This window comes from Ochotona curzoniae, unplaced genomic scaffold (assembly GCF_017591425.1).
Source record: "Ochotona curzoniae isolate NIBS_2020 unplaced genomic scaffold, NIBS_Ocur_1.0 contig_4148, whole genome shotgun sequence".
NCBI lineage: Eukaryota > Metazoa > Chordata > Mammalia > Lagomorpha > Ochotonidae > Ochotona > Ochotona curzoniae.
The window spans coordinates 4251949-4261966 of record NW_024466146.1 but is presented as its reverse complement, the minus strand read 5'-3'; the positions used below and the strand labels follow the sequence as shown (position 1 = coordinate 4261966).

Below are 10018 nucleotides of genomic sequence, written 5' to 3'. Positions count from 1 at the left end.
GGCTGTGGTGGGCATTTGGAGTGTGAGACAGCAAATGAAAGATCTCTCTTTCTGTCACACTGACTTTCAAAAACAAAACGACAACAACAAAAAGCTGGGCCCGGTGCTAAAGTCCTCACCTTGCATGAGTTGGGATCCAATACAGGTGCCAGTTTTAATTCCAGTGCCCCAACTTCCCATCCAGCTCCCTGCTTGTGGCCTGGAAAAGCAGTTGAGGACGGCCCAAAGCCTTGGGAGCCTGCACTCACATGGGAGACCCAGCAGAAGTTCCTGGCTCCTGGCTTAGGATTGGCTCAGCTCCAGCCATTGCAGCCACTTGGGCAGTGTAACAGTGGACAGAAGATCTTCCTCTGTCTCTCCTCCTCTGTCTCTCCTCCTCTCTGCATATCTGACTTTTCAATAAAAATAAATAAATCTTTAAAAAATATTCCTATCACTGAATTTGTCATTCTAGTTAAAGCTTTTTGAGAAGTCTTGTAGGGATAATTAAGAAACAAGGGGAAGGGAATAGAAAGCAAGTGTTTGAGTGGCACAGGAGTGTGGTTGAAGAGCAGAAATAACATGCTCTCTAACACAGTAGGATGGCCATGTTGATGACACTGAACTCTCGGCCTGGTACTGTGACTTCGCATGTGTGGTGCTAGCGTCCCATATGGGTGTGCCTCCCATGCAACTCTTTGCTAATTACCTGGGAAAGTAGTGGAAGATGGCCCAAACACATGGGTGCTTGCTTCCAGGTGAGAGCTGGAAGAAGCTCCTGGCTCATAGTTTCAGACTGAACCAGTCGCAGCCATTGTGGTCATTTGGCAAGTGAACCAGCAGATGGAAGATACCTGTTTCTCCTTCTCTCTGTAAATCGGCCTTTTCAATGAAAATAAGTAAATCTTAAAAAAAAAATCATAAAAACTTTAATTTGATTCTGCTGGAAACTAATTACAAGTGGTTAGAATCAGGCTTATCCGCAGATACTCCTCTTGGATGAAAAGTCATGCAAGGTGATATGACCCCGATAACCACGTCCGCACTCACAGTCCTACAATGAGAACAGTGTTGGGTACAACACAGTGGGTTAAGATCTCACACGCGCTCCTATTGTATCCAGCGTGGCGTTCTAGAAAGCATGCAGAATTTTTTGTCCGGGCTTCAAGCACATTTGGAAATCATCCCTGTGTTAAGTATTAATCTGTTTTCTTTTGCATTTGCCAAAAATAATAATGCAACATGGGACCTAATAAATACTCATTAAGTATTAATATTCTCTCTCGTTACTGAATGCCTTATAAAAAACAAATTCTTAGCTTTTAAAACTGAGAGCCAGTAAAACTTTGACAACTTTCGTCTAATCACAAGTCCTACCATGAAGTACCCCCAGCTCCCAAGACGGCACGTTTTGTTTTAATGTTCCCCGGTCCTCGCTGAACTTGTCTCTTAAAATGTTTTTTTTTTTTTTTTTTTCCTTGTTAGATTTGCTTCTGTAGGTCTGTTTGTTCCGCACTTAACAAGTAAGATCATGGAAGACCTAGAGGAAGCATTCTATGAAGATGTTGACAACTATTCCTATGCCCTGGAATATTCCCTCCCGGAGTCCGACTTGGAGGAGAAAGCGCACCTGGGGGCAGTTCACTGGGTCTCCTTGGTGTTCTATTGCATAGCGTTTGTTCTGGGAGTTCCAGGAAATGCAGCTGTCATTTGGTTCACAGGGTTCAAGTGGAAGAAGACAGTCACCACTCTCTGGTTCCTGAATCTGGCCATCGCTGATTTCATCTTTGTTCTCTTTCTGCCCCTGTACATCTCTTACGTGCTCATGAACTTCCACTGGCCCTTCGGCCTCTGGCTGTGCAAGGCTAATTCCTTCATCGCCCAGTTAAACATGTTTGCCAGTGTTTTCTTCCTGACAGTGATCAGCCTGGATCGCTACATCCACTTGATCCATCCTGTTGTATCCCATCGGTACCGAACCCAAAGGAACTCCCTGGTGGTGATTATATTTGTGTGGTTTTCAGCTTCTCTGGTTGGCGGCCCTGCCCTGTACTTCCGGGACACCGTCGAGTTCAATAACCACACCGTCTGCTACAACAATTTCCATGAGCATGATCCTGACATAGTTATGATGAGGCACCATGTTCTGACCTGGGTGAAATTTACTGCTGGGTACCTGTTCCCTCTGCTGACGATGAGCGTTTGCTATCTGTGCCTCGTCCTCAAGGTGAAGAAGCGCAGCGTGCTGATCTCCAGCAGGCATTTCTGGACAGTCCTCGCCGTGGTCGTGGCCTTTGTGGTTTGCTGGACTCCTTATCATCTGTTTAGCATTTGGGAACTCACCATTCACCACAATAGCTCTTTCCACCAGGTGCTGCAAGCTGGGATCCCCCTCTCCACTGGCTTGGCATTCCTCAACAGTTGTCTGAACCCCACCCTCTACGTCCTCATCAGTAAGCAGTTCCAGACTCGCTTCCGGGCCTCGGTTGCTGAGATCCTCAAGCACACCTTGTGGGAAGCCAGCTGTTCTGGCTCAGTGAGTGAAACACTGAGAAACTCTGAGACCAAGAGTCCGCGGCTCTTGGAAACTGCCCAGTGAGTTCACCACTTTGCCGCAAGTTAGCATAAGGCTTTGGGGGGGGGAGGGTCCTCTCACAGATGCTTTCACAGTATATTTGATTCCAAGATTCAGAACTGACCCTATCCTTGTTGTTTGGGGTTGGTTTAATGGCATTTTATTTATATGTCAACATAAAACTTAGGAAGGATATTTGTGATTAGTTTTTTCCTGTGATGTGGTCTGTGTCTTTCTTGCTAATTCCACCACATTGGATTAATCACCACTTTGAAGGTTTATCTTACTTGTAAAAATCTTAATAACATTTAAAAGTCCTAAGTCTTAATACTAAATGATTAACTGGTTTGAAAAAATGCTAAATCCATTTTAATTCTTTACAAAAATAACCTATTAGACATAGTCAAACATGCTATATACTTCTGTATGTAATAACCTAGCATACACACTTAAGAATAGTTGTATTACTTCAAACCATTTTGTTTCAGTTAACTATCCATGCTTAATAAACGATCCCCAAACCTAGTTGTTTGGTCGAACAGTCATTTATTATTATAATTCACAGTTCCAGGGGTCAGGAATTCAAACAGGGCCCACAGGGAGGTTCATCTTACTGCCTTGTCTGCAGCCTCCGCTGGACGGGGATGATGCAATTGGCTGAGGTTTGGAGCAGCTGGTGGCTGGCTCGGCAGCCTCCTTCCCCCCTGCTCTCCCCTCCTGATTTTTTGAGGCTGTGCGGGCTTCTCACAGGGTAGTAACATGGGGGCTACAAGAGTCCCTGCTGTTCATTTCTGCTCATCTTAAAGGCCACAGACAGGAGCCTACCTTTAATTCTCTACCATGAAGTGGCTTGGGGAAATGCTTGTCGTGTACAAGCCATAAAGGTCACCAACCCCGAGCCTCCGCTCCACGCAAGCCTATTCTGCTGCCTGGGATGCCTTGCTTCATCCAGGATGTGGGGAAAGGTCACCATGAAAATAAGTGTAGTGAGTTCCACGTGGAGTGTTATGGAGGTATCACCAGCCTCCTCGGTGATCACGCTAATGCAGAAAAACAGGTGCCACGTCCCAGTGAAAGACTGCTCCTCGGCTCGCCCTCCTCCACCCTCACCCATGGCCACATGTGTTTGCTGTTCATACACCTTGTTACTTTGCGCACCGTATACACTCCTGGACACAGAGTTCTTCTCTACAAACGGACCTGAGATGGAAAATTAGACCTCACCTCCCCCACTTCACATATCTACTGAGATTTATGAGTATAGACACACTGGCTTTCAGAGAGCCTCTTTTTTTTCTTTTTTAAGATTTATTTATTTATTATTGGAAAGGCAGATACACAGAGAGGATGAGAGACAGTGAGAAAGATCTTCCGTCCGATGATTCACTCCCCAAGTGAGTGCAACGGCCGATGTTATGCCGATGCGAAGCCAGGATCCAGGAACTTCCTCCAGGTCTCCCATATGGTTGCAGGGACCCAACGCTTTGGGCCATTCTCGACTGCTTTTCCAGGCCACAAGCAGGGAGCTGAATGGGAAGTGGAGCTGCCAGGATTAGAACCGGAGTCCATATCGGATACTGGCGCGTTCAAGGTGAGGACTTTAGCCGCTAGGCCACCATGCCAGGCCCAGATAGCCTAACTCTTGTATAATGTCAGAAAGCAGGGACAACCGACATTGTGATGCTTCTATTACTGTATTTTCATAGACACTGCAATGCCAATGAAATATGTCTTTAGATCATTGGCCTTTTTAATTGTATTGTATTTTGTTATTTCTGAAATTCTCAGGATCGCTGGTCCTCCAGAAAGCAACTGCTGCCCTCTGCTGGCTCTGATGATGTTGACAACCTGAAAATTACATGATTTTTCAGGATGGGTCTGTTGACTACATCAGTGTTGCCTAGTGTGTGTGGTTTTTAATTAATTAATCAATTTTTATTGTAAAGGCAGATTTACAGAGATAAGAAGAGGTAGAAATACCTTCCGTGGCCTAGCAGCTGAAGTCCTCGCCTTGAATGCATGGGGATCCCATATGGGCGCCAGTTCTAATCCCGGCAGCTCCTCTTCCCATCCAGCTCCCTGCTTGTGGCCTGGGAAAGCAGTCGAGGACGGTCCAAAGCCTTGGGACCCTGCATCCACATGGGAGATCCAGAAGAGCTCCTGGCTCCTGGCTTTGGATCAGCGCAATACCGGCCATTGTGGTCACTTGGGGAGTGAATCACCAGATGGAAGACCTTTCTCTCTGTTTCTCCTTCTCTGTGTATTGGACGTTGCAATAAAAATAAATAAATCTTAAAAAAAAAATCTTCCAACCACTTTCTTCCATTTGTTTTCCTCACCAAATGGCTGCAATTGCCGAAGCTGAGCTAATCCGAAGCCAGGAGCCAGCCTTTTCATTCTCCCATGCAGGAGCAGGCTCTCAAGGCTTTGCCAGGCCACAAGCAGGGATCTGAATGGGAAAGTGGAACAGCCAGGACACGAATCGGTGTCCGTATGAGATCCTGGCACTTGCAAGGCGGAGAATTAGCCAATTGAGCCATTGTGCACAAGCCTCGATTTTTTTTTTCTTTTTTCATAATTAAGTTCTCTGTATTATGGTTTCCCACATTCAACTACCTTGATGTGGGAAACATACAACCATATTGAGAGGAAAAAGCATTCCCTGGTTGCGTGAAAAATCATTAGTCCATTATTTACAAAATGAAGACTGTAAGTAACCATTCTTTTGTGAAAACCAGCGCTAAAAAATGTTACACGTACTCCAAGTGTCACTAGGAGGGTTTTTTTCAAATACATGTCTATCATGACTCATCACTTGTCCAAACACATCTTCCCTGCATTAAGTTCCATCATGCTTCCAACTCCACCTACACATTTTTCTATGTAACCTAAAAAAGTTTAATATTTTTTTTCTTATAGATTTATTTTTATTGGAAAGGCAGATTTACAGGGAGCAGAGACAGAAAGATCTGGTACCCGCTGGCTCACTCTTCAAGTGGCCACAATGGCTGGAGCTGAGCTAATCCAAAGCCAGGAGCCAGGAACATCCTCTGCATCTCCCACACGGGTACAGGGTCCCAAAGCTTTGGGCCATCCTCGACTGCTTTCCCAGGCCACAAGCAGGGAGCTGGATGGGAAGCAGGGCTGCCAGTATAATTGGTCTCCATATAGAATCCTGGCATGTGCAAGGTGAGGATTTTAACTATTAGGCTACTGTGCTGGGCCCCAAAAGTGAGGCTTTTGGGGGATCAGAGCCAGTTACCTGCATCATCTCCCTCCCAAGATGCAGTTGCCTCACACCATGTCCTCAGTATAAGTACAGCTACAATAAGGCTTAGGAGAATGTGAGAATTTTGGGCAGGTTTCTACTACCCACAGTCCCTCCAGTTAGGCATCCTGCCGTCATTGCACATCCCATGTCTCCTTTTGTTTCCTTATATATGAAATTGTTTCTTTATATAACTTATATGATTGAGACATTCGTTACAACAACAAACCCATGCTTCTATTTTGTAACAAAAAGTACGAGCAGGAAGAGGCCTTGCATCTTTCATTCCCACTTCCTATGAAGAAAAATAAACCCCGAGGAAACTGCCCAACATTAAGCATCACCACGGGGAACTGGCAATGACGGCTCGGGCTGAGGGCTTTATTGATGGTTCTTCCTCTCCACTCCTAGAGCTCAGCAAAACGCAGACTGGCAGTGGGCTGTAGCCCAGTGTCCTTTCGCCCATCCACCGTCAATGCAGGATCCTAAGAGAAGTTAAATTATCCACAGTGGAAACATGTAGGAAAAACTGGTCTGGTCTCAGGAGAAATGCTTAAACTTAAAATACAGCAACTACCTGTAAACCATGACAGGTACAGAAGCATACTTACAAATGCTGCAGCAAGGGCCCAGTGCAGTAGCCTGACATAAAGTCCTCATCTTGCTCGCAATGGGATTCTGTATGTCCCAGCAGTCCCACTGTCTGTCTTTCCAGCTCCCTGCCTATGACCTGGAGAGCAGTGAACAGCCCCGTCTCAGGACCCTGCACCTGCGTGCAAAACCTGAAACAAGCTCCTGGCTTTGGACCAGCTCACTTCCAGCTGTTGCAGCCACTTTGGGAGGGAATCAGTGGACAGAGGATATTCTTTCAAATAAATCTAGCAACAACAAAAAAGGCAGAGGTGGGCTCCATGCCTGGGCTGTGACCAGTCACACCAATCACCCCCTCAGAGGTTCTCAGACTTATGCCAACAAATTCACAGCCTCTCCCTGGGCCAACACCAAGCAGATCCCAACAGATGTTACTTTCCCAGCCCGGGAAGCTCATGCCGACCTCCTGGCCTACCATTCCTTGAAAAAATTTGAAATGTGGCTGGTAGGAGACAGATCTTCCACTCCTCTGAACTCCCTTGGGCAGAGGGACATTCAATTCATCCTTGGGTCGCCTTCCTCAGCACTCCCAGGCACATCAAGGGGCTGCACACAAAGTGCAAGGGTTAGGCTAGTGGCATAACATTCTTTTGGGCAACAATTCACATCAGCATCACACAAGGCTGCTAATTACATGAGCCACAGCGCCCAGATCTTTTTGCAACCACCAAAGAACCAAGTATTATTCATGAACTACATGCATAACAAATTCCTTCCCTCAAAATGTCACCCGTTGAACTCACTAGACTAGTAAGATGCTGGACTTTATGCTTGGTAAACACTTCCAATGAAAGAACCTCAACTGAACTTGAACTGAGGTAATGCAACAAGGTGGAGAAAACCACCATGGGGAGGTGGCTCAGGCAGGGGTGGGGGAAATCCCAGTGCCTATAACACTGTGTCATGTAATGCAATGCAACCAATAAAAATAAATAAATAAAAAAGAAATGTCACCATGTAGATCTGTACCACCCGCATTTGACAGAGTCTAGAGAAAGGGTTAACATTCAAGCTTTTATTTAGGTGGAACAATCTGGGTGGACTTTAGATCTTGTTGAAAGCAGCCACGTCCATGGACTGCACGTAGTCCTCGAAGGCTGTGATCTGCTCTTCCAGCATGTCCGTCCCGACTTTGTCATCTTCAACCACACACTGTATTTGAAGTTTCTTGATCCCATAGCCCACGGGGACCAGCTTAGCTAAAGAGCATTAAAAGAAAACACCAGTTAGCAAAGCTCTGTTGGTCGGTCTAAGTCCAAATTGCACGCAAATCCTAGCTGCTCCAGAAAGCAATAATTAACACTCACAGGAGCCCCAGACCAAGCCGTCTGCTTGAATACTCCTGACACACTCCTCCAATTTTGCCATATCCGTTTCATCATCCCAAGGTTTCACATCTAGCAAGATGGAAGACTTGGCAACAAGCGCAGGTTCTAAACAAAGAGCAAGAATCAGCATTATGTCAGAACTCGGTACTTCTCTCCTCCCTCACTCCAGGAAGAAGTCTTCCTGGTTTGAGCTGGAACACTTTGCCCAAGTAACAGAGCATCTCATGTCTGTCACAAATATGCCCACTTTCTGGTTTGCCAAGAAAGAGGTGTTTAATTGTGTGACAGTTGCTTTCCCACAGTGGAATGCCACAACCGCTACCATACAAACAGCTGCAGACCAGTAGCTGTGGAAGGCTTAAGGGAAAGTCACCTACTTTTGGCTTTCTTAGACTCATACTGAGCAAGCCGTTCTTCCCTTAGCTTCTTCGCCTCTTCGCTTTCCTGTGAAGGGAAATAGATAAATAAATACATACACACACACATATATGTATTTCACACAGCTCATCACCCCTTTGCATGAAGTGCACACAGCCATTCATCACCCCACCCGACACTCAGTTTCATCAGAAAAAGCAAATCCATCACGAGCTCAGCCGAAAGATGGTGATTTGATTTTATTCATCATGTAACTGGTGAGAACTTTTCCAAGGGCAGATTGTAAGGGAAGCCAGGAGCAAGCCCAGGCACCGCAGGTACGTGGGACAAGCCATGCCGTACCTCCTCATCGTCGGACCCAAAGAGGTCAATGTCGTCGTCGTCTTTACCATCTGCGCCTCCACTCCCCGTGGTGTCTTCCACATCTGCAGGGCCATACTTGCCCAGAGCTTTTTTCACTCCTGGCAAGCTTTAAAGAACAAAGAAAAAAAAAAATAAGGTTGCTGGTGGATTAGCAATTTCTCCTTTTAACACACTCCCTGGTAAACTTCATAATTACTCTTCCCCAGTCTGCTCCGTTTCATTGTTGGGGTCCACATCCCCACCGTCCCCCCGGGGACGGCTTCAGGGTTGTGGCCTTTCAGAAGGGTCCAAGCAAGTGGCCTGACCCTGAGGCCACAGGTGCATGCATACCCTGACCTCATGTACAGCGCAGCCTCTCTCCACTAGACAGGAGTCCGAGGTCCCTTTACCTGGCCTTCTCCTTCTCATAGGACTTGATGTGATTATACCAGCGGAGGGCATGACACAAGTCGGCAGGCGGCGGGCCCGACACGGCTTCGAACACTGCCACATCTGCTTGGGATGGCACATACCTGCCGAGGACAAGCAGCAGCGCATTTCAGAGCCAGGTATACCCACACGCCACGTGGTCCACACCCCTGGGGTGGGACGCATGCATTGACCATCTGGCTGCCCAGCCGCCCTCGGCATGAGGGGATCCAGTGACCACTGAGCTGCCCACCCCTCGGCATGGCGGGTCCACTGCCCACCCCTCGGCACGCCTGTGACGCACCTCCAAGACTGCAAAGCCACACCGTTCCCTACAGGCTGGCTACTTGGCAGCAGACAGCCGCGGCCAACCGTTCACGATGTCCACTCTGTCACTCCCAGTTCCCTCGGAGACCCTGCTGTCCCCCAGCCCCCCGGGACGGAGGAGCGGCGCCGGGCCCGGCCGCCAGCCCAGCCTGCGCCACGTGGCCCCGGCCGGCCGCTCCCGGCCCGTCCGCTCACCCCTCGATGTAGCTCTTGTCCGCCAGGTAATCGTTGAGCACCTGGAGGCCGGCAGGGCTTTTCAGGTCTCCGAATCCCATGGCGGAGGCTGGATCCCGGAGCTGCGGGCGGCGGAGCGGCAGAGGGCAGGCCCCGGAGCCCGGCTCTAAAAAAGACAAAAAGGGCCAGAGGAAGTCAGGGAAGTCCTTATATAGAGACGGAGGCGTTCCCGGCCACCGCGCCAAGCCGGAGGTCAAGGGTCAAAGGGCGTTCCGGCGCGCTCGCCTCTACGTAAGAAAAATAAAGAAAACAAAATGAGGACTCGGCATTAGCTGTCACACAAATTGTTCCTGGGCTTTTCGTAGTATAGCGAAATACGTGAAAAAGTGAATCATTTCTTAAGCCCCTACCTCTACGGCTGCCGAACACTCGGCGGGAACCGCCCCTGGGCGCGCCGGAGATGGCCGAAGACACTCGGCCCCCGGTTTCCGGCTACTTCCGGCGGAACTGCGGCGCCACGTCGTTCCCGCCCTCGCGGCCTTCGGTGGGCGGGCGGAAGGCGCCGAG

At 48.2% G+C, this 10018-nt stretch overlaps 2 protein-coding genes and 2 non-coding genes across 4 annotated transcripts; 1 reads left to right on the top strand and 3 right to left on the bottom strand.

Moving 5' to 3' along the window:
* Positions 1-1470: 1470 nt before the first annotated feature.
* GPR1 (G protein-coupled receptor 1) lies at positions 1471-2644 on the top strand. The gene has a single exon (XM_040984404.1). The coding sequence runs from the start codon at positions 1511-1513 to the stop codon at positions 2576-2578; it is 1068 nt and encodes a 355-aa protein (XP_040840338.1). The 5' UTR covers positions 1471-1510; the 3' UTR covers positions 2579-2644.
* Positions 2645-7473: 4829 nt separating this feature from the next.
* On the bottom strand, positions 7474-9931 carry EEF1B2 (eukaryotic translation elongation factor 1 beta 2). Its single transcript, XM_040984547.1, has 7 exons — positions 9862-9931; positions 9473-9573; positions 8932-9054; positions 8522-8648; positions 8179-8245; positions 7781-7906; positions 7474-7672 (listed from the first exon to the last, which is right to left on the bottom strand). The coding sequence occupies exons 2-7, from the start codon at positions 9550-9552 to the stop codon at positions 7518-7520; spliced, it is 678 nt and encodes a 225-aa protein (XP_040840481.1). The 5' UTR covers positions 9553-9573; positions 9862-9931; the 3' UTR covers positions 7474-7517.
* On the bottom strand, positions 8024-8156 carry LOC121159458. Its single transcript, XR_005884374.1, has one exon. It is a non-coding gene; the product is annotated as a small nucleolar RNA SNORA41 (small nucleolar RNA).
* LOC121159457 lies at positions 8360-8437 on the bottom strand. The gene has a single exon (XR_005884373.1). It is a non-coding gene; the product is annotated as a small nucleolar RNA SNORD51 (small nucleolar RNA).
* Positions 9932-10018: the final 87 nt, after the last annotated feature.